Source organism: Ursus arctos, unplaced genomic scaffold (genome assembly GCF_023065955.2).
Source record: "Ursus arctos isolate Adak ecotype North America unplaced genomic scaffold, UrsArc2.0 scaffold_15, whole genome shotgun sequence".
NCBI classification, from domain to species: domain Eukaryota; kingdom Metazoa; phylum Chordata; class Mammalia; order Carnivora; family Ursidae; genus Ursus; species Ursus arctos.
Window position 1 is genome coordinate 47982269 of NW_026622819.1, and position 25125 is coordinate 48007393.

Sequence of the window (25125 nt, forward strand, 5' to 3'; positions counted from 1 at the left end):
ATTTAAGCAACATATTCTTCCCAGAGGATTATGTATGCTCATTATAGAAAACTTAGAAAATACAGAGAAATAAGGGGGAAAAAACTCAATCTCTTATAATCCTATAATACCTTTGGTCCATTAAAGGAAGCACTGCATAGAGAGCCTTCACATTGTATCTGAAACCTAGTTAAGTGCTCAAAAACAATTAGGTGTTCAGGGGCACCTGGGTGGCACAGGCGGCTGAGCATCTGACTCTTGGTTTCAGATCAGGCCATGATCTCAGGTTTGTGAGATCCAGCCCCCGCATCTGGCTCCATGCTCAGGGAAGAGTTGGCTTGAAATTGGCTCTCCCTCTCCCTCTGCCCTTCCCGCTCATTTAAATTTGCTCGCACACATGTTCTCTCTCTCTAATAATCTTTTCTAAAAATTAGGTATTCATACTGTTACCCTTTTCATATTTATTCTATGAGTGTGAATATACACAAATGTCTTCTAGGAGATTATAGTGTACATACTTTTTTACAATCAGTTTTTCTTAGTTAATACATAGAGTACATGTGTCTCTCTCTATACCAGAAAGTATATATACATGGTTGTTTTTAGTTGTATGGTATATTACACTGAATGCAAATGACACAGTTCTAACATATGGCTGTTTTCAAATAGTTAATAATTATAAAATATGTTATTATGAATAAGCCTATATGTGTATGACATCCTTGTATAAACTGCTTGGAGCACATTTCCCAATATCTTCTTAGACTAAATTCTTAAAAGTGGAATTACTGAATCAAAGAAATACTTCAGGCTTCTGACACATACTATCAGACTGCCCTATGGCACCCATTTTCCCACTGACTTGCCAGCAATAAAAATAATTTAAGGAAGGGTAGGGCAAGGAATATTTCCTAAACTTTTTAAAATTTGCATTTGTTGATTACTAATTACAAGTAAGTATGCAAAAATAATCTGCAATTATTTGTTCACATTCTTTGGCCATTTCTACTGGAGAATGTAGCCTTCTGGAATTCTTTGATCAAGATACCAATTTCCTTTGTCTTATGATTATATTTTCCCAATGTGTCATTTGACTATTTTAATAATTTTTTTCTCTTATAGTATAGGATATTTTACTATAAATGGTCAAACCTATCAATCTTTTCCTTGATGGTTTCTACCTTTGGTGCCATGGTTAAATCATATGGGTCCCCCTACTCAAGACATACAAGTAATCACCTAGATTTTCTTTTAGTATTCTTTACTTTAAAAATTAATACATTTGAGTAGCACCTGGGTGGTTCAGTCGGTTAAGCATCCGATTCTTGACTTTGACTCAGGTCATGATTTTAGGGTCATGGGATCGAGCCTGGCTTCAGACTCCATGCTCAGCATGGAGTCTGCTTAAGATTCTCTCTTTCCCTCTCCCTCTGCCCCTCCCCTCACTCACGCTCTCTCTCTGTCTCTAAATAAATAAAATCTTTAAAAAAATTAACACATTTGGAATTTGTTTTAGAATAAGGTAAGAAGTAATGATCTAAGTTTGTTTTTCCAGATGTTTAGTCAGTTGTCTCAAAACTGGAGATTAGAATCATCCAATTCTTTACTCATCACTTTGAAATGCCACTCTAATATACTTTTACATTTTTTGTATATTTGTGTCCACATCAGAACTTGCTATTTTTTTAAGATTTTGTTTATATATTTGAGAGAGCACGAGTAGAAAGAGGGGCTGCAGGAGAGGGAGAGGAAGAAGCAGACTCCCTGCCGAGCAGGGAGCCTGACATGGGGCTCAATTCTAGGACTCTAAGATCATGACCTGAGCCAAAGCCAGAAGCTCAACCAACTGAGCCACCCAAACACCCCCTTGCTATTTTTTTCAATGATCTACTCTGATGACAGTAAGTACCACAATGTCCCATTTCACTGATGAGACAAGCCTCCATAGATCCCTTTAGAATTTCTTTAAAGTTCTTGAACATGTTATCTACCAGATTAACTTAAGAGTCATTTAGTCAAATTCTCTTGGTGAGAATTCTTGCCAATAAAAAGCAAAACAATACTTTGAGATTTTAGTTTTGTGTTCAGTCTATATTACTATTAAAAGAATACAAAAATGGCATCCATTTTTACACGAAGCTGAACATTTATTAACAATCCACCATGATCTAACATGTATTCTCTCCCACAAAGTATTAATTTTAGCCTTTAAAGAATTGTTATCTAAATAATGTGCAAAATATTCATGAAGGCATAAAAGGAGGAAAACCCATAATACTAGAAACAACAACAAAACCAGGAAGAGAGGGCACTAAGTGAGTTATGAGAAAATTTTAAAGGACAGAGAATGAAGAGATAGGAGGCAACTAACTTAGCCAAGCCACTACTCTTTCCCTCACCCTGGAATGAAGACCAAATTTGCTCTCTGGAGAGAGTGACACAGGCTCCTGGACACCAGAGTAGAGGTGAGATGCCCAAATGAAAAGAGTCTGCACCAACCACTGCATCCAAGCACTGCTGCCATGGTTACTGTCACCCATTCTAGTCACTGACAACGGCCTCCCCTACAGGGGACAGAAAGATAACTCTCTGGGGAAAATGACCAAGTCCAAGTGAAAAAACATACAAATACTCAAAACCAGCCAATCCCACTTGAACATCAACTGTGAAACATACCAGCTGGTACACCCTAAAAGAGATTCCAATCAACAACTTAGCTTACTTGAATACAAATGATCCGTCAAGGACTCCCAGATATTTAAGTGAAACTTATGGTTTAATCAGATGAGGCCTAGGCATCAGTATTTACAAATCCCTGTTTAATACAACCAGGTGTTTCAAATCCAGGCTTGAGAAACACTACTATCCCATGACAGACAAAGACCAAAACAAACAGAAAAAAGATCTCAGGGGAAATGGATAATTCAAGGAACAAAAGAAACCTTCAAAGAGATACATGATATATCTAAGAAATAAAAAAGACGGTCATAGTAAAAAGAGGTATTCAATGAAAACAAGTTCCTGGATATTAAAAATATAAAACAAAAAAGGTACAATAAAAGGGTTGGAAGATAAAGTTGGGAAATCTCAGCAAGTAAAACAAAAGAGAGAGAGAGAGAGAGAAAAAAGAAAACAGAACAGTAAGGAAGTTAGGGGGTCAATGTAGGAGGAACATTACTCGGTTAACAGGACTTACAGAGAAGGACAAAAGAGAAAATAGCAGGGAAGATATTATCGTGCCTAGGAAGGAGAAAGGCCTCTGGGGAATTGATACAGGAGTGTGGAGAGGAGTGGTGCAGGAGAGAGCCAATTTTCATCATAAAATTGTGGTATGTCTTGACTTTTAAAAATAAGTGTATTTCTTTGATTAAAAAACTAGCAAAAACTCTAATAGAAAGTACGTGGAGGAAATGCTTTAATACTAGGAATGATTAGGAATTTTCATTCTGGCATATCTTACTTCTGTCACTGTACTCAGAGCCGTGATATTTAAATTTCCTTGTTCGGCATGATGTAAACTTCCTCTACACATGATGAAAATTCCCCTAAGTCTATGCCAGCACATTCAGTGCTCAACTCTGGGGTTACAGGCTTCACTTATCTTCCTTCATAGAAGAATATGACTCATAGGCTATCATTCTCTTTAAGAGAAGACGACTTCTCCTTTTTAGGTGAAAAAAGGAGTGGAAATCTTTCCTGCAGCTCCAGAAAAACTAGCAGTTGTTTAAATTGATGTGCCTATTCCAATTAGTAATTCTGAACAAATCAAAATCACAATGTAATCTCTGGATGTCAGGATTCCACTATTAGAAATAGCTCCAAGAAGTCTGCAACTCTAAGAAATGATGGCATATCAATATTACTCAGGTTTTCACTGAAAAGTTCTTTAATGAAATGGAAGAAATGAGCAGAAAGTACCTTCAAAATCCAAATTGGAAGAAAAGATAGTACTTAATAGTTTATGGATTTTATTTCCAATTAATTGAATCTTAGTTGAGGAAACAATATTATAGCCACTGACAGGAAAATTTAAGGAATGTTTCTATACTATATTACATCATCACAAAAAATAATACTTGACAAGCTTTGTAACCTAGCAAATATAAAAAAAATAATAATAATAACCTAGCTGACATCTAAACAATGCAAGGGGGCTAGGGGTGCCAACACCATGCACAGTTGAAAATGCTTGGCTCCCCAAAAACTTAACAGCCTACCGTTGACTGCAATTCTTACCAATAACATAAACAGTCAATTAATACACACTTTGTATTTTATATGTAATACATACTGTATTCTTACAATAATGTAAGCTAGGGAAAAGAAAATTTTATTAAGAAAATTATAAGGAAAAGCAAATACATTTACAGTACTGGATTGTAAGTGGACCCACACAGTTCAAACTCGTGTTGTTAAAGGGTCAGCTGTATTTTCACTTGAATGTTACCACTACTGAATACACCAAATCCTAGGATGCAGTCATAAAGCAACATTATTTTTTTTCTCCTACTGTCTTTTAAAATCCACTCTGTGAAGATTGGCGTTCTCCTGCCCCTAAGGCAAGTCCTGTAACTTTTCTACTCTAGCTTAGGTTACACAGTTTCAATTGAACAATAGCCAACACTATTTAGTTAAGGCTTTTCCCTTACTCTAGCTCAGGCCTCCTACAGGACTACAGATTGAAAACCCACAATTGTGAGAGAGGTGGAAAGGTTATGGCAGGTTTCATCTTCTTTCTCTGACAGCACCATTGCCTTCTCTTCCCGACTTATCCAGGGTTGAAGTATGTAGGGAAGAAGGAGAGAAGGGAAGTAGGAAATCCTTACTCGACTATGCTCCTAACAATGATAGGGTGTGGGTGCACCAAGCTGGAGCATAAAAAAAAATCCCCTTGGGGTGCCTGGGTGGCTCAGTCGGTTAAGCATCTGACTCTTGATTTCCACTCAGGTCATGATCTCAGGGTTGTGAGATCAAGCCCTGCACTGGGCTCTGCACTGATGGTGGAGCCTGCTTAAGATTAAGATTCTCTCTCCCTCGGCCCCTCCACCCCCCTTCCCATATGTACCCCCCCCCAAATGTTTTTTTAATCTCATTGCTTTTCTCCTGTGCATTTTTATGGGTTCTTCTGAGATTGTTCTCAACACTGTGGCTCTCCCACCCTTAGCGCTTGTTATGTACCCTCCTCTGGCTGTTTTTGGTTCTTTGCTTAACTCCTGGAAATTCAATCCCCATTGGAGTCTTCTTATCCTTCTAAAGGCTCTCTTAGAAGGACCTAAAATCCCATAGACTCTTGGGGCCCTTATCTAGTTCATAAGCAACTAATACCCTTTGCCTACATAGATTAGAAGATACAAGAAAACTTCCCAAGACATTTTCACTATGTCCATAGTCAGAAAACTCAACAGCCAGCCAGCCCACTGTTGGCCTTGATATCACATTAGAATTATAATACAAGCCACATTTGTAATTCTTAAACTTCTGGTAGCCTTTTAAAAAGTAAAATAACAACAACAAAAAAAAAAACAGGTGGAATTAATTAACAGCATATTTTATTCAACCTAATATGCCCCCAAAATTATCATATAAACAACCTACATTAAAAAATTAACAAGACACTTTGCATCCTTTTTTGTGCTAAATCTTAGAAATTGGGTGTTTTAGACTTACAGTATATCTTAATTTGGATTAGCCACATTTCAAGAGCTCAATAGCTGCATGTGGCTAATTTTAGATGGTGCAGCTTGAGATTTCGCAGGCGCAGGTCAGACACCAGTTCACAGTACCCCCCAAGCCACAGAAGACATGTGACTCTCCAAATGGTCTACTGCTGAATTCTCCACATGTGAACGGTTGGGAAGGTATTTCAGGGAAAAGAGGTCTCTACAGAAATCCTCCTTAATCTCCAACATTCAACCTTTTATCACTCCCTATATGGGTGAGTTTAAGAGCCACAAAATAGGTTTTCTCTCACTTCTTTTTTTGCAATTCTGTCACGGTAGGTAGGGTCTAGTATGTCACTTAGGACTATATCTATACTGGTTTTTGGTCTTAGCCAACACTCGTATTTTTTAACATCCTGCTACCTAAATATTTCAATTGTGTCTCAAGTTCTTGAGGTTTCTGGCAATTTATTTTTGACTATAGTGACGGCTTTCAATAACAATAAATAACTTAAAAACATTACATATTTAATTTTAATCTTACAAAGTAAAAATTAGCTTTATTAACCTTCCAAATAGTTAAAATAGCATTAAAAAACACAAGCAACTATAGGCTATGTATGATTTTAAGCATGTAAAGAAGATAGTAAGACTGGTTGGTCCCCACCTACACTTTTAATTCTTTCATAATATTTACCTATTAAGGCTGTGGTAAACCGATTCATGGAGAGAGGTTCTAAATACATTGGTCCTTCATAGGCCGACTCCAGTTCACTCCTGACATAGTCCCTAAGTAAGTAAAATGGTAAAAATGCATTAGATACATTCCAAGCACATACGGAGAAAAGCAGCAGCTAAAGTACCGTATTCTTATAAATAGCGTATTATGTTAGTAACATCTCTCTCCACATGTATACTAAGAAAAAATTTAGGTATAAAGAATTAGGTAAGGATGGACTCATTTCTTTCTTCTATGCACTGGATCAGAATTTACTGAAAGTGAATTTTACTATGTAGAAAAGACAGCCAAAGCTCCACTTTATGAGATTTTCTTTCTTCCCAAGGCCTTATTAAAAACTATTCCCAGCAAAACAAAACAAAACAAAACAACCAGTTGAGAAGCCATCCCTCAACCCTACTACTTAACTGATAATACCCAATAATATTACATCAAATTTCCCCTCTTTTGGCTCTCTTCCACCATCCCGCCTATCTTATTTTCCCCAAAGTTTTATCCCCAATTGCATTTAGTTACAGGTAAAAAAAAAACTGGCTCACAGCAGAACAATCCTTAAAAACTATCACTTTCGACTCTATCAAGAATCTATAATTAAGGTTATAATATGTAAGTGGGCTACAGATTTATTTTGAAACAAATTTTAAATCACATCAAATATTCCTTTTACAATTTAATTCATTTAACATGTGATTACTGAGAAATAACAAGATTTAAATGGGAAAGACCCTTTACACACTGAGAAAACAGAACTTTCAGTGCACATCCAGGAAGCACTGGAAGGGAAAATTTAACTTATTATCAATAAGTAGTAACACTAGAAGACTATGGTCTTAAGTTCCTTCAACATCAGGTAGGGAAATGTGTAGAAAAAAATTCTCCTTTTCTTCAATTATTGAATGCTTTATTCATTGTATTTAAAACAGTTTGAATGTTGCCAGTATTTCTGAACCCACGGCTGTATTTACTTTTTCCATGAAATTACTTCCTATTAGGCAATCAAGTTGAAATCCTTCAGTGTAGCAGCACAGCCAAATAAAAAATGACCGTTGCATAATCCACAAGGAAAGTACTTCCAAAAAATCAAAATTAAAAACTAAAATATGTTTTATGAATGGGAGTAGTTTGGGGGCAATTATAAAAATCAATAATGGACCTAGATTCATGGGTGATTTAGCAATTCTCCTCTATCATTCTATGATGACTATTTCTAACAAATAATATTCTAATAGTCTTTTTACTGAAATTCTCAAAAAGAATGATTTTAATGCAGTGGTGGTCAACCAGGGGGTCCATCAGGTCAACCCTGACGGACATTTTGCAATGTCTGGAGACATTTTAAGTTGTCACAATTTAGAAGGATTGGGGCTGCTACGAGCACCCAGATCAAGATGCTGCCACAACATCTGACAGTGCATAGGACAGTCCCCACAACAAAGGACTACCCAATCTAGAGGTCAGTGGTTGAAACCCTGTGAGAGGCATAAATGCTACTACACATGCAAATTACGTGTACACATCTGATTACGACATTACTAGGTAACCATCAATGTAGAATTATCATATTTTATGAAGTTTTAGGACAGAAAACTGAAGAATTTAGAAAATTATAAAATTTAAAATAAAATACACATACAAATACCACTTAACATTTATGAAGTCTTTGAGAAAGATATTTAAATTTGAAAGAGCTCTAACCTGAGTCCTAGGCTTCCAAAGACAAATAGTTTCTTTGTGGCCACAGCAGATCCCTCTCCAATAGGTCCAATTACAAAGAGGGAAAACCCACAAAGACAAAAAGCAGATTGATGTTTGCCAAGGGCTGGGGGTAGGAAAATGGAAAGGACACATAATGGGTACTGGGGTTTACCGTGGGGTGATGAAAATGTTCTGGAATTAGATAATGGTGATGGTTGCACAACATTATGAATGTAATGTATGCCAATGAATTGTTCACTTTAAAGGTTAATTTTATGTGAATTCAATAAAAAGAGAATAGAGGTGCCCACAAGAGCACTACCCCCAGGAAGAGGCAAACATTGCTCCCACAGGGATCAGGCCCCAGGAGATCTCAGGGGCGAGGGAGGAATTGCAGAGCTGCATTCCCTAACATGTTTTCTCTCCCTTGTTTGCTTTTGTCATCATATTACTGATGTTTTATATATAACTCAGCAAACACTATTCTAGAATTTCTCATTGTTGAAACATTCGTTAGTTGTTTTGTAGTATTTCCTAGCCTACTTTATCTTCTTTTTTCACAGCTTCCGTCTTTCTTTTAAGAATTCTAACTTCAACGTAACAAAATTTGTAAGGAAAATCAACATTCTCTATACTTTTTCTTTTAACCTCAAAAAGAATTTACTGCAGACACTGTTGCTAGCACACTGCTCCACTCTAGGAGTACTACAGCAGACAAGAAGACACAATTCTGTCAGCATGGAGCTTAACAAACCAGGAGGAGAAACAAACACTAAACAAATTAATCTAAAATTAATTACAATTGTGATAAATGCTGTAAAAACAGAATTATTTTCTTTTTCAGTCTCCGTATTTCATGACTTTGTGATTTGACAAGATTATAGGACACTTAGGGAGATCTGTCTTCCAGAAGAATAATCAATATTTAGGCCCTAATGACAAAACCCTGGTGTTAAACAGCTTCCTTCCACTATTTCTCTGTGCTGCTGCTCTCCTCTAGGACCCTAAGAACAGCTTTCCTCAATGCTGTAACATCCCCCATTAATGTGCGACCTGAGACACCGAACCAATCATCCTATCACAGAAATTAACACCTTCTCTAGGTACCTTAGACCCTTTCTCTTTTGCTCAACTCCTATCTATCAAGACAGTCCTTCAGAATCTTCCCTGTTTGGCTGACTCACCAGTAAGCCTCACCTCAGTAAAGACAGCCAGGCACAGAAAGCCTGTAGTCCCTCTTTGGGCCAGCAGCCGAGCTTGGCTTGCCAGAGCCAGGGCAGTGGCTTTGGGAGGGCTGAACTACTGGTCTAACCAAGTAGCCACTAAAGAGCTGTCCCTTCTGATAGGAGAATCTGGACATTGCATCCCAAACTATACAGAAGAACTGTAATAGGGATCGTTTGAACAAAGATCTCTATATCTAAGTTATGAACAACTTCATGGCATTCCATGCTGACAATGAAAACTTGATTACTCAAGTCTCTCAACAGAGTGGGTCATTCACAATGTAAATAAACAAGACAGTAAGCCAAATAAGAAGGATCCACAGAAGGAATTGTGCAAAATTCCATGAGTCATTTTATGCCAAAAATTAATGTGATGCAAGAGCCATGAAATTCTAATTTTTAACAAAATTTAATAACTATTTCAAGACTAAATCAGATGAAATGTTCAAAAGCGGTATTTGATTTTTCAATTTAGAAGATTTTTTTTAAAGCTCTTTTAATGCTTTTATTATTTTTAATTTAGAAGATTTAAATAATAAAATGTGTTAAGCTGGTCAGAAGCAAGAATCCCTGCTGTCTACTTATCACTGAAAAAAAATCCTTCCTTTCTTAAACTTTTTTCATTTGTGCAATTTGTGAATACTAACGATCAACCCCTGAGTACTAATAAACTAATCACTTTGAAAATCTACTTCTCTAATCCCCTGCGCTAGCCTATTCTTGAGCGACTGAAACGGTCTGTGGGCATAAGAATGTGTGAGATATATGAAGAGGGCCTCGAGGATAGCTTGCTTAAAATTAAAAAAATTCTTGCTATAAGGAGAAGCATACAAGTTATAAAAAATAAATAACAAAATCTAGAATCTTACCAATTCATCAACTGACCTTATAACAATCTCTTGAGCAACCTGAACAACCTAGAACAATTTGTACATTCTGGCCACTTAAAGCTTTCAAACTGTTAATTCCAAAGAAACCTAATCTACTTTTACAGGGAATAAAGTAGTGAGCTCTCAAATATATCTTATGCAATATGTGCAAACAAAAGGCACTGCTCAATTTAAGGGATCCCAGATACTAGATGTTCTAACACCTGGATCTGAGTACCTACTACACCCTAAACAATGTGCTGGTAATTGAATAGTTCATTTACCCAGGGTTTAATTATCTAAATCATCTCTGCTACCCTGCTTCTCTCTTAGCTTCTTTCTGACCCCCTACTGAAATACTTAGTGTCTGTAGCTGATAATGTTCAAAAGAAGAAAATGTATCAAACACTGAAATGGGTCAATTTCATTCCAGTCAAAATTAAAAGCGGGGTATATGATAAAATTCATTTTAACAATTCCTTAACAGCAGTGGTTCTCAACTGAGGAAAATTTTGTTCCCCAGGAAAGCACATTTGGCAATTAGGGACACTCTGTGGTTTCACAACTGCTGGAGAGGGGGTGCTCTGTGATCTAGGGAGCAGAGGCACTAACATCCTAAAATACACAAGACTGCCCCCACAGCAAAGCATGACCTGGTCCAAAAGGCTAACAGTCCTGTAATACAGAAACCTTAAATGAGACAAACTTCTATGAAATGGGGAGCTAATTATCTGTATTTTACATATAAATAAGTCTTGGGAAAGTTTTACATTTGAAACCCTACCTACATACCTGAGACCAGGATGAAAAGGAGTATACTTCCAATCTTGTGAAACCCATGGGCTCTTAATTCAACTTATACACATACAAAACTGACATGCTGGTTCATAAATCTAACAATAAAACAGGGAATTTAAGAATACTAGAGTTTAAAAATTATAGAGAAAAACACACAACTGTGATGTAAATCAAGACCACACCCTCATTGGTCATGTCAGTGTCGAGTTTTTCTTTTTTCCCCTACAGTTCTGGATAGTCTCAATTTTAAAGTAGGATTGATACTGGAAAATATATTCCTTACATCACTCAAAATGAAAAAAAACAGTTTAGTAATTTTAAGAGTTAAGGAACCTGAAATATCAAATAGAATATTAAATGTTCATACTATATGAAATGAGGCCACGGATTTTCTAAAGTTTAACTCCTCTGAACTACAAGCAATATCCATCCTAGACATACTCTAAACAAGTTTTTATTCACTTAAGAGCAATCAGCTTCATTATTTGAGTACATGTCTCTCTCTTTTTTTTTTTTAAGATCTATTTATTTGACAGGGTGAGGGGGCCCAGAAGGAGAGGGAGAAGCAGACTCCCCACTGAGCAGGGAGCCCAACTTGGGGCTCCATCCCAGGCCCCTAGCATCATGACCTGAGCCGAAAGCCAGACGCTGAACCAACTGAGCCATCCAGGTGCCCCTATTTGAGTACATGTCTTAAGCGAAAACAGAAACCCAACTTTTCAAGAGCTTATGAATTTTCAATTTGCAATGACTTTTTATACAGCCAGTTTCTGAAGTACCAAAGTAATTATTTTAAATTATCCAAGTATTGATTCTTCTTCTTAGTACCATACTACTCTGCTTTGATATAACTAGACTGAATGGGGGAAAATACCTGTAAATCATATAACTGATAAAGGACTTATATCTAGAATTGAGATGTAATACAACTCAATAATAATAATAAAAGACAACCCAATTAAACAATTGGCAAAGGATCTGAATAAACATTTTTCTAAAAAAAAAAAAGATTTACAAATGGTTAATGAACACATGAAAAGATGCTCAATATCATTAGCCATCTGGGAAGTGCAAATCAAAACCAGATGAAATATCACGTCATACTCACTACAATGGCTATACGAACAAAGACAGATATCAACAAGTGTTGGCAAGGATATGGAGAAACTGGAACCCTCACACATTGTTGGTAAGAACTGTACAGTTATTTTAGAAAACAGAATGGCAGGGGCACCTCGCTGGCTCAGTGGGTAGAGCATGCAACTCTTCATCTTGGGAGTATAGGTTCGAGCCCCATATGGTACAGAGATTACTTAAAGATCTTAAAAAAAAAAAAAAAGAAAGGAAAAGAAAAGAAAAGAAAAGAAAAGAGTTTGACAGCTCCTCAAAAGGCTAAACACAGGTACCATATAACCCAGCAATTCCACCCCAAAGTATATGCCCAAGAAAACAGTATGTCCACACAAAACCTACCCATAATGTTCACAGCACTACTCATAACAGCCAAAAAGTGGAAAGAACCTGTGTCCATCAATGGATAGATGAACAAAATGTGGTATATTCATACAACAGAATATGATTTGGACAGAAAAAGTACTGATACATGCTACAGTATGGATGAACCTTGAAAACATGTTAAGTGAAAGAAGCCAGGCACAAAGGACCACATACTGTGTCTATATGAAATGTCCACAATAGGCCAATCCATAGAGTCAGAAAATAGACTGACAGTTACCTAGGCTTGAGGGGAAGGGGACTGATGAAAAATAGGGAATGACTGCTTATGGGTACAGGGTTTATATCTGGAGTAATGAAAATGTTTAAAAATCAATCGTAGTGATGGTTTATACAGTTCTGTGAATGTACTAAAATTATTGAGCTATATCCTTGAAATAGGTATGTAAATTGTATCTCAATAAAGCTGTTATTTTAAAAGATACTTACTTATGAAGTCGCCACATGAAATCTGAACCATTACATTTTTTAAAACTAAAAACTGCAGCCTTAAAATTTTATAAATGTAATACATTCAAGCCTCAATATTTATAAATGTGACATATTATGAATAATTCAAGGATAACACATCTTTGCTAACCTTTCATGAGATAGCACCATATAGTATATACATTATGCTAAGAAAATTCTAAAACACGCCATTTCTTCAAATTTGTTAGTTTAATATCAAAACTAACTCCATAAAATGGGCATTATCTTCCTTTACATTTTCAAAAAAGCAACTTACTAAGGTAACATACTGACTAAATAGGGAAACTAGTTCATACCCAGTCTGATTCTAAAAACTCATTTTCTTTTCACTAACCATGCTGCCTCCCTAAGAGGAATAAGCTAGCAATCAGAAAACCTACATTCAAGTTAAAGTCTGAGATTGTTCCTTCCCAGCTATTTGCCCACTTTGGTTTTTTCTTCTACAAATCCAAAAGGATTAAGGATCAAAATGAAATTAAAAACAGGAAATGCTTTTGTACACTGTGAAATCTTATTATAATTCTTATTATTTAAAATAAGTTTGATTTTCTAATAATAAAAATAAACTTTAAACATTAGAAGAAACATTCCCTTAAGTTAAAAGTCAAAAGTTAAAAACTGCCACCAGAAGAATGGTCAGAAAAAGGCTTGTCTTTACCTCTAACACTGTCAGGGTTCCCTTTATCCTTAAATAACAGAATTCTGACCTCTAAAAAAGCCTGGATGATAATACTGTATATAAAAATAGAGCTACATGCTTTCAGCCATCACTACACCACTAAACCACATGGAAACCAAAAAAGCATGAGGAAAAGGGCAAGATCATTGTTTTCTCACCCAGAACTGTAACTAATAAAAGCAACAATTTCCATACCTTTACCTTTAAGTTTAGGATTCTGAAGATTAATCAAAGAAATCACATCAACTCTAAAAGGCTATCATTATATAGCTGTACCATGAAATACTCTGATTTAAAGTCATTTTTTAGGGGCGCCTGGGTGGCACAGCGGTTAAGCGTCTGCCTTCGGCTCAGGGCGTGATCCCGGCGTTCTGGGATCGAGCCCCACATCAGGCTCCTCCGCTATGAGCCTGCTTCTTCCACTCCCACTCCCCCTGCTTGTGTTCCCTCTCTCACTGGCTGTCTCTATCTCTGTCAAATAAATAAATAAAATCTTAAAAAAAAAAAAAATAAAGTCATTTTTTAAAGAATGCTCATAAAACACTGCCTTGCACAATAAAAACAAAACATGAGAACGTTAAAATTCACTGAGCATGGGGCACCTGGGTGCTCAGTAGATTGAGCATCTGACTCGATTTTGGTTTGGTTCATGGTCTCGGGGGTCATTGGATGGAGCCCCATGGCAGGCTCCATGGTCTGTGTGGAGTCTGCTTGTCCCTTTCCTTCCCCCTCTGTCCCCCCCCCCACCGTTTACTCACTTGAGCTCTTGCTCTCTAAAATAGAAAATTCACTGAGCACTACACCCAAAAAACAAATAATCCAATTAAAAAATGGGCAGAAGACATGAATAGTCATTTCTCCAAAGAAGACATACAGATAGCCAACGGACACACTAAAAGATGCTCAACGTCACTCATCAGCAGGGAAATGCAAATCAAAACTATAATGATTCACCTCACACCTGTCAGAATGGCTAAAATCAAAAACACAAAAAACAACAAGTGTTGGTTAGAATGTGGAGAAAAAAGAACCCTCTTGCACTGTTGGTGGGAATGCAAACTGGTACGGCCACTATGGAAGACAGTATGAGGTTCCTCAAAAAATTAAAAACAGAACTACCCTATGATCCAGTAAGCCCACTACTGAGTATTTATAGTAGAATACAAAGACAGTAATTCAAAAGGATATATGCACCCCTATGTTTATTGCATTATTATTTACAACAGCCAAATTACAGAAGAAGTCAAAGTGTCCATTGATAGATGAGTGGATAAAGATGATGTGTGTGTGCGCACACACACACACACACACACTGGAGTATTATTCAGCCATAAAAGAGAATGAAATCTTGCCATTTGCAATAACATGGATGGTGCTAGAGAGTATAATGCTAAGCAAAATAGAGAAAGACAGATACCATACGGTTTCACTCATATGTGGCATTTACAAAACAAAACAAAGGGGAGAAAAGAGACAAACCAAGAAACAGACCCAACTATAGAGAACAAACTGAAAATTACCAGAGGGATTATGGGGAGGAGGAGGGAAGATGGGTGAAATAGGTGAATAGGTGATGGGGATTAAAGAGTACACTTATCATGATGAGCACTGAGTACTGTATAGAATTGCTGAATCACTATATCGTACACCTGAAACTAATATAAAACTGTATGTTATATCTGTATCGGAATTTAAAAACTTAAAAAAAAAAAGGAAAAAATTCACTTATATGAGCATTTATATGTCAAAAATTATGCTGAGAACTATCTTTCTAATAAGTGACACTGAGAAAAAAAAAAAAAAATAAGTGACACTGAGGTATAGAGTAGTAAATAAGGAACATGGAATTTGAAACTCCAGTCACCTGTCCACTTGTCCAAAAGACAAGGCACTCGTAGGTGGCAAGGCACTCATCTACACACAAAAATGATGAATCAGAAGCCTATATACTCTACTGTATTATACTCTATAGACAAAATTTTTGCTTAAAAATTAGAGAAGTGTCTCTACCTTGAGCTTGAGCTCAGATTCAGAGGTGTCCTGGGTAAGGCCACAGGAACAGACTGTCAGGGTTTGGGGCTGGTGGTGCTGCAATGGGAAGGACATCATGTTGTCTGTGTTAGTACTAGCCCTTGGACTCCCATTCTAAGCTATGTGGAGAAAGATGCTACAAATCTACTTCATGTTCCCATGAAGAAGTCCAAGACACAGGGACATACTTGTGTGACACAAAAGAAAACTCATGTCTTCACTTTAGAGTAAAACACAGCTCAGTCTGAAGCACTGTTAGGATTACCAGACATGCAGTATTACTCTGGCAGCTCCAGATTTTCCAACTTTGACACCCAAGGACATTCCCTGGGCAAAACAGAAGCTAACGAGCAAAACACCCCTTTCCAGGTACCATTTTGAGCAGAGGAAACTGACCAGACAGGAACAGAGGAGTGGAATGTGAGAAGACTGAGTTTCTGCAGAACACTGTGGAGCCTTTGAGAAATAAACCAGATGAAGTATTGAGGATGAAGGTCCTACCTCAACAACAAGGGCCAAGAGTCAGTGACTATTGTTATTTTCACTCTTTCATATCCACCAAAGTGGTGAAAACTGGAAGGTATTAAAAAAAAAAAAAAAAAAAAAAAAAAAAACAGAAGGAAATGCCAGAATCTTAACAGGTCTATCTCTGGATGGTATAATTTCAGGTGATTGTTATTGCCTTTAAATTTCCGTATTTCCCAAAAGTCATCTACAATGAACAGTGTTACTTTATAATCAGAGAGTAAAAAAGGTTTCTATGTCAACCATTCAATTCTAGTAATATAAAAATGCTATTTTAAGATTTTCAACCCAACACCAAAATCTGTTTTTTAGACCTCAAACAGCTACATCTTGTTATATATGCAAAGTAACCATCACTCTTTTTAGGAATGGGACTATATCTCATTATCGTTATACATTTCAATCAAGACAAAAGAAATTAGGGGCGCCTGGGTGGCTCAGTCAGTTAAGTGTCTGACTCTTGATTTTGACTCAGGTCATGATCTCAGGGTTGTGAGATCGGGCCCCGCACGGGACTCCACATTGAGCGTGAATCTGCTTAAGATTCTCTCCCTCTCCCCCCCCCCAATTTGCACATGCACTCTCTCTCAAAAAAAGAAAAGAAATTATGCCCTCCAGATTTATTTACACACCATTACATTTACTGTGTGGCTTTTAGTTCCCCTGTATTTTAACATTCTGTTCCAAAGTAGGAAGTTCATTTTCATTGGCAGACCACAGTCTTAAAATTTAGGACAAGCAGACCTAAGCAAACACAGTATTACTAAAGATGCAGAACTTCTGGGTTATACCATGAACCTCATCAAGTAATTTATATAAATCATCCACTATATATATGGTTGTGCCGATTCTCAAGCAGCATAAACTGACTTCCCAAAATGATGAAAGGATATCAAGTCCCTAATTGTTAAAATGTTCTATAGCCTGTCTTTGGAAATTCTTCTCTTAGGTAATATAGAAAAGCTCCTAAGTATCTCTGTAAACATAATCTTAAAGCCCATTTCATATTAAGATGGTTTTTAAAAGCAGAAATAAAATTTGAAGCATAACCCCAGCTATTAATTCTACACAACAATATTTACTTAGGAAACAAATAGCAAAAAAACTGTTTTGGATACTTAGTAAAGCCTCAGCTTCTTAACAGTGTTCATGAAAAGCATGTTTCCAGTAATGAAAAACTTTAAATTCAGCCATACATTTCAAAAACGAGGTCACATTTTTACCTGGAGATTTGATGTCCAGCATAGAGGAGCAGGGCAGTTAAAAAATACAGGTAAAGCTGAACCAGATGCTGCCTGGGCAAGGTTAGTAGCACAACACTTAAGATATAACCTGTAGTAGAAATAAAAAGAGATAATAAATACAATGTGATTCTAATTTTGTCTCCCAATTAATTACACTAATAAAAAGAGCTTGAAGTAATTTCCAATTAGGTTTCAACAACTCTGAGGTTCTTTACTTCACTACCAAAGTAAGTTTAATACAGTAAAAATCACTATGGATTATCTGGTGAAAACAAAGCATTTTTCACTTTTTTTTTTGTGGATTTTTCTACTTTATAATCAAGACCACACACAAAGGTACAACAGGACTCCTCTCATTATCTACCTTTCCTTGATGTCCACTGATTTGTTCTACACCAATTCTCTCATTCTCTAGTCCCAGGAGAAGAACTGTCCTTAATGTCCCTCTCTAATGCTGCCTCTTCCACTTGACTCAAGATGTTATTTTTCCAACTCCTAAACACCCTCTATCTCCTACATCTTCTATCATCCCCCTGACACCAGTGCTCACCTCTCTTTTCAAAGGATGTATAGGGCTCCTCCTCCAATCTTGAAGAAAAACATCTCTTTGTGTTGATTTTTTCTTTCTCTATTACCTATTTTTCTCATTCCACTGACAAATGTTATAAACTCTCTCTACCAATGCTTCCATTTTCTAACCATCCACTATTCCCTCTTCATCCTCTATAATCTACAAACTCTCTACAAGCCCTCTTTACTCTTCCACTCTAAAAAAACCTCAGAAGTCAACAACTGCCTACTTGTCAAATCGAAAACATCTTGCTTATCCTTGTCCCAGCTCCTGAAGCAACCACCCTCAAAACTGGCTCTGTGGATTTCCTTTAAACCTCCAAATTCTCCCCTCCACTTTCTTTTTATTCCCCGAAATGAGCCTAGGAAATTTAGTCCCTGAACAACTGCTTTTCTCGTTAGAAAGTATCTAGCTCAAAGAATTTATGTCGTTGCTTTAAATACCCCATCCCAAATGAGAATACTGAAAACCTACCTACTACGCATCACGAAAAAGTAATCATTTCTTATTCTAAGCAAACATTTTTTATCTCATGATGCCAGGGACACGTGCCACTTAAATGTTCTTATATACAAGTACAAACTGAGCTCCCGCCCTCCTCCCTCAACAGGCTAGCTCACCTTCTTTCTCTCCTAAATCCCATTCACTCTGACTCAAACCCAGTCATGTTTTCTTGTCATCACCAAGTCCTGCTGAGTCTTCCCCATTAAGTCTCTCATGTCACCCTTCCTTTCCAGTCCCTGTGCCCCATTCCAGTCCACTCTCTAATATGACAGTATACTAACTGCTATCCTTGCGGTCTCTTTCCATCCTCATCCATCCTATACTTCAGTACAGAACCATCCCTTTCATCTAGACAACTCTCTTGCTCTAAAACCTTCAAAAATTCTTAACTTCTCAGTCTGACACTCTAGGTCTTACAAAATCTGGTTCCAGTCTAATCTTCTGTAACTATTTTCCACTTATTAAATGAGTCTTCATTAGGGCACGGATATCCCTTCTTAGTACCCAATGCTCCTCTCATGCTTAAAGCTATGGAAACAGGAGCAATATGCTAGGGACTAAAGAGGCAGAATTCAGATTTCCCATACATCCTAACTTGAAGAACAATCCAACAGAAACTTGACAAAAGTATTTCTATTTACTTTTAATTTCTTCAAATAATTTTTCCAATTTATCTTGTTAATCCCTATCTCAAAGGACTTAAGAGATATTTAAAAAGATGTTTATTATATTAAGCAAGCATTGAGTGTTTGTGGCTGAAGGATTCAATCTATTGCATGAAACCTCTCCTTAAATTCTCTCTTAATGAACTATCATTTTCCTTTCCAGATATTTTTATCTTTCCCTTTTCATGCACACCTCATAAAACAGCTGCCAAGTCCTCTAGACTGAACATATTGATTTATTCATTCCTTCAATTATCCAGTCACTCAACCAATTATTACATGTAAAGTGTGACCCATATGCATTCCTAAACATGGAAGATCCAAAGAATAAAGTAATCACAGTCTAGTGAAAAAATAAACATGGACAAAAATATGATACAATATTGGTGCTTCACTAAACAAATATTGGAAGAGCTATGGTTGATTAAATGATTAAGTCTGACCTGGACCTAGAAAGCTGAATGGATCTTTACCAGGCTAAAAAAAAGCAGCAGCATTCTAGGAAAAGAAAATAGCAGGCATGAAAACAATTTAAAAAAAAAAAAAGGATATTTTCAGGAAACAATAATCTCTGTAGGCTACACTAGAACTTGGGTTGTAAATAAAAAAGTACTGGCAGATGATGTCGATAGAACTGGTGACTAACACCTCAATAACGTACACAATAATAAGGAGTTCAGACTGGGCCAACAGTTCTCAAATTCTTTAGATACACTCAAGGTGAGGTAAGAAGACAAAAACAAAACAACAAAAACCCCATGCCTCACCTCTACCCCCATTTTCACATTCCAGTGTAAAAATAACCCTGTGATAACAACAAAATATATCATACAAGAAGATTCTTAAGCAATTATGAATTCTGCTAAAGCAAGAACAGTATGAATAAATCATTTGAACGAAAATATGTATATAATCTAATTACTTGAAAAATAAAGGCCAAAACTATTGCTGACACAAATATGCATCACTATGTGCTCTAACAAACCACAACAAACTCAACTGATAATGATGAAGCTAACACAATAGTAATTTATAATTATAACGCAAGACCAGCAGCATTTAACAATGATGACCTAACTAAAATAACATTAGTGAATGTTCCTAACAAAATGTAGGAATTTCAGCTATTTAAGGGTGATTTTAGTAGTGGAGAAAAAAAGTGAGGACCTGGAATAAATCAGCAGCTTTGGTATGGAGTTGGCAAGGTCAACTATGAGATATTTAAATAAGTCTTACTGCTGATCTATGGGTGAGTGGTTGAGAACAAGGAAGTGAAGATGATTCTGATGTTTAAGCTTAGATAGTAATCAAGAGGACAGCTTTGCTATTAAGACAGGAAACACAGGAGGAGGAGGAGGTTTGAGGTAAAGTAAAGATGATGAGTTCAGGGACCATAAATTGAAGTATCTACAGATTATTTAGGTGGAGATGTCTAACAGTATTAGAAATCCATTCAGTACCAAGCACTAGCTAGGTGCTAGGAATACTGAGATAACAGACAACCCCACTCCTACCTTAAAGGAGCTCACAATCTAGTTAAGAAGGCAGGCAGGGGAGCACAAGGACCCTTAGAATGCAGCATAAGTTCTATGGTAGAGGTATGAACTGGGTGCCAAGGGATAATACAGGAGGGACACTAACCCCAGACTAGAGTGGTCAAAACAGCAATGGAAAGTGGAGATAGAGATTTGCAGCCAAAACTATGTGAGATCACACAAACAACAAAAGATCAAAATTAAACACAAATTCTGGGCCCTATCAACACTTAAGATAGCAAGAGAGTCAGAAGGAATGGCCAGAAAGAAGAATCCAGAAACACTGTCCTGAGGAAGCAGTCAAGAAATTCATAAACATGGGAAGGTCTGCAGAATAAGGACACAAATGAAGCCTGAGTTTTACATTTGAGGTTTCTCTCTGGTTTCTCTACTTGCCCCTCCCCCACCCCCACCAATCCAGCAGCCTATATAACACTACCTAATCAAGCTTTTAAAATGCAGTTCACCTGCTCTAAATACTTCACTGACCCATCACTACTTACCAAATTAAGTGCAATACCTAATATATGTCTTCAGGTCTTTCCACAAATGGCCCCACTCTGCCTTCTCAATATTATTTATATTTCCCTTTTTATATCCTACACTTTGCGAAACAGTTCTATAATTAATATTCCACCAAATATATTTAAACAATCACTTCTTTTTGCTGTTCTCAGACAGGACCCACACTGGAAAGCTTCTCAATTTGAAGGTACAATTATATTCCATGAACATGAACTTTAACCACACCCTACTTTGATTTTTAAGCTCTTAACAATTAAAGGGGGGCGCCTGGGTGGCATAGCGGTTGAGCGTATGCCTTCGGCTCAGGGCGTGATCCCAGCATTCTGGGATCGAGCCCCACATCAGGCTCCTCTGCTATGAGCCTGCTTCTTCCACTCCCACTCCCCCTGCTTGTGTTCCCTCTCTCGCTGGCTGTGTCTATCTCTGTCAAATAAATAAATAAAATCTTAAAAAAAAAAAAAAAACAATTAAAGGATAGAAAAGGGGGGAGAGTCACAATTGCAATAAAAAAATAAAGTATCTAAGAATGAACTTAACAATAAATGCCCAAGACCTATATAATAAAAACTTTAAAACACTCTGGAAGGCTCAAAAGAAATCTGGAACATAGGAAAGGTCTCTATGTTCGTACACAAGGAAGAGTTAGCATCTTTAAGCTATCTCATCCTAAGCTAAACTAAGTAATTCTAAAGTTCACATAGCAAACAATATCAGAAAAACTCTGAAAGAGAAATAAAAAACAATGAAGGGACTAAGTTCAGACAGTAAAATATACTCTAGATATTCAATAAGACCACACATTGAAAGAACAAGAAAAAAATATTCAGAAATGAAACCAAATAGGTGTGATAATTTAGTATATAATAGGAAAAGTTGAACTATTTAATAAATACATGGAGACTACCAGATAGTTATCTGGGGAAAAAAATTTTACCTATAACACAATGTACATGCAGATCAAATCCTAAGTAAAGCAAAGATGTAAATAATGAAACAAAAATAATGGAATAAAACGTGATAGAGAAGTCTTTTCTAATAACTGAGTCAAAATTCTAAGTTATAAAAAAAGAAATTCGACTGCATTAAAAACAAATTCTGCATGTCAAAAAAAAATCATAAACCAAAATCAAGACAACCAAAACTGGAAAAAACAATTTCAACCCAAACTGAAATTCAACCCAATAATTTCAACCCAAAGGGCTAATTTCCCTAATGTATACCAAACTCCCACAAATCAGCAAGAAAAGGCTAAAATACAGAGGAGGCCAGCCTAACTACTCTCTGTTGATGCTGCGTCTCCCTTCAGCTTGAGATGTAGCCCCAATAAATCCTTGCCTGTGCCTTTGGGGAAAAAAGGGGGGGGCTAAAATCCCATAGAAAAGTGGGCAAGGGACATGAACTGACAACTCTCAGAAGAGGAAACACACATATTTCTTAAATACAATAAATACAATCTCACTCATAATAAGAGAAATACAAATTAAAACTAGTTAGAACACATCTATTTTTCACCTACTAGAGTAGCCTAATATAAGAGTTTGATAACACTGTTTTGATAAGGATGTCAAACTGCAGGAACTCTCAGCCACTGTCTGTAGAGGTACAAAACAGTAAAACCCTATGGAGAGCAGTATCGATCAATATTACAAATGTGTATACTCTTTAACACAGAAACTTCACTTCTAGTAATTTATCTCAAGGCTATATTTGCACCTATCAAAATTATAGCGATATAAAATTATTTAGTGCAACACTAAATGAAAAAAGCAGAAGAAACTACCTAAAGTGTCCACCAAAAGAGTAATTAATTAGTTCAATAAATTATGGTATAGCCATACAAGGATACTATGCCACTATAAAACAGAACTGGAGGGCTGGGGGGGAGAATGAGGCCTTAACATTTAATCAGGATCTTAAAATGTGGCATAACAGAAAGTGTCAACATAAAAACAGAGTACAAAGCTTTATTTCACGAATATCTAAAAGCAGTAGTTATGGCTCTGTGATACATCATTAAGTTAAAACAAACAAAAGGTCGAGAACAGTGTATATTATCCTATCATCTGTACAAAAAGGAAGACATACATACATTTATAACTACATATTTATATTTGCCAATATCTTTATACTGACATACGTACATAAAAATAACTCGAGAATTTTTTCACAAGGAAATAAAAATAGCTATTTGCTGGGGCTCAGAAAACTTAGTGGATGACCAGAGATAGGAGGAACTTACTTTTGCACACTTTTTACGTTTTTATGATTTGATTTTTTAAACATAAATAAATGTATAAATACATTACTAATTTTTTAAAGTAAGAATTTTAAAGAAGTATTTAAGGGTGAAATTTGGAAAACTGGCACATTATGTAAATAATACCTAAATACTCTGACACAGAGGTTACTCTAACCAAAAAACTGTTCAAGCTGAAAATGTCTACTCGTGTAATCACTGAGCTTATTCTACCACAGCATGTAATAAGGGTATTTAAGAAGGCTCAGTTGAGTCCCCAAAGTTATAAGCCAGAGTATGAACTTCGATGTACAAGAATCCATTCAATTTCTAAAATTAATGTTTCTGGTTATTAGGCAGCGGTTTTTAAAATAAATATTTCAATCTATTCAGAAATAATATATGTGATAAGCATACTTTTTTTAAACCACAGTGTGAATTACTTTGCTGATGAAGCTAAAAATCTAAGCCAAGTACCCAATTGTTCTTCTATTACAGACTGGAATTATTTTCCATAAATTGGCTAACATACAAAGCCTTTAATAAAAGGGTGAGAATTATAGTGTTTTGCAGCATAAAAGAACCTTCTCATTTCACAGAATTTCCCAAGGTAGTGCCACCTAAGAGGGATGAATTTATTGTACCCAGATGTTCTGCTTCTAGTGCATTGCCTTTTCTACTATACCATACTTCACACCATGGCTTACTTAGTAATCTCTTAGAACTGTAAGGGGTTTTCAGGGCTAAGCTCTGGAACCCAAAAAGTCCTTCTATAGATAAAAATGAACAGAAACAGGACAAACCCTTCACAATGTTATGAAACATATATCTGCATGGGCAATTCTAATAATAAAAATATTATTACAACACTATAGTACATCCTTCGAACCCCATCTTGAGTTCTGCAATAGCAATGTCAAATGAAAATGTATTATTGCTATCATTACATATAAATGAAAAATTAACCTAAAAATTAAGGATCTTGACTTTCATTCCTGATGAATCTCTGTTTCCTGCATTTCTTTTTTTTTCTTTTTTCTAAGATTTTATTTTTAAAAATCTCTGCACCCAAGGAGGAGGGGCTCAAACTCAAAACCCTGAGATCAAGAGTCACATGCTCTACTGACTGAACGAGCCAGGCGCCCCTCCTGCCTGTATTTCTTTTTTTTTTTTTTTAAAGATTTTATTTATTTATTTGACAGAGATAGAGACAGCCAGCGAGAGAGGGAACACAAAGAGGGGGAGTGGGAGAGGAAGAAGCAGGCTCATAGCGGAGGAGCCTGATGTGGGGCTCGATCCCAGAATGCTGGGATCACGCCCTGAGCCGAAGGCATACGCTTAACCGCTGTGCCACCCAGGCGCCCCATATATTTCTTGATTTTAACTTCTTAAACCTCTCAATATTGCTTTTACTGCTAACTCCAAATCATATCAATTAAATTTCAAGGAGTACTTTTTTTAAATATTATAAACGTCATTTCCAACATTTTAACTGAAATAAATATCTTATGTTCAACTGATGTTTATGTTCTGGAACAATAAAGAATGTTGCATTTAAAAAGCTTTCTGAATAACAAACAAAATCCAAAACAGACAAATTAGAACAGGACAAATGTCTGGAAAGGTAGTTCTTATTATCTACATTTTATCATATTAAA

At 36.4% G+C, this 25125-nt stretch overlaps 1 protein-coding gene across 6 annotated transcripts in view; it reads right to left on the reverse strand.

Annotated features, from left to right (window-relative positions):
• The window catches only part of RNF145 (ring finger protein 145), a 97004-nt gene that overhangs the window by 21626 nt on the left and 50253 nt on the right, over positions 1-25125 (reverse strand). For all 6 annotated transcript variants that reach the window (XM_057312290.1, XM_057312289.1, XM_057312288.1 and 3 more), the window contains 2 exons: positions 17411-17519; positions 6337-6428 (listed from right to left, as the gene is read on the reverse strand). In XM_057312290.1, coding sequence (XP_057168273.1) covers positions 6337-6428; positions 17411-17519 — 201 coding nt within the window. The remainder of the gene's footprint in view (positions 1-6336; positions 6429-17410; positions 17520-25125) is intronic.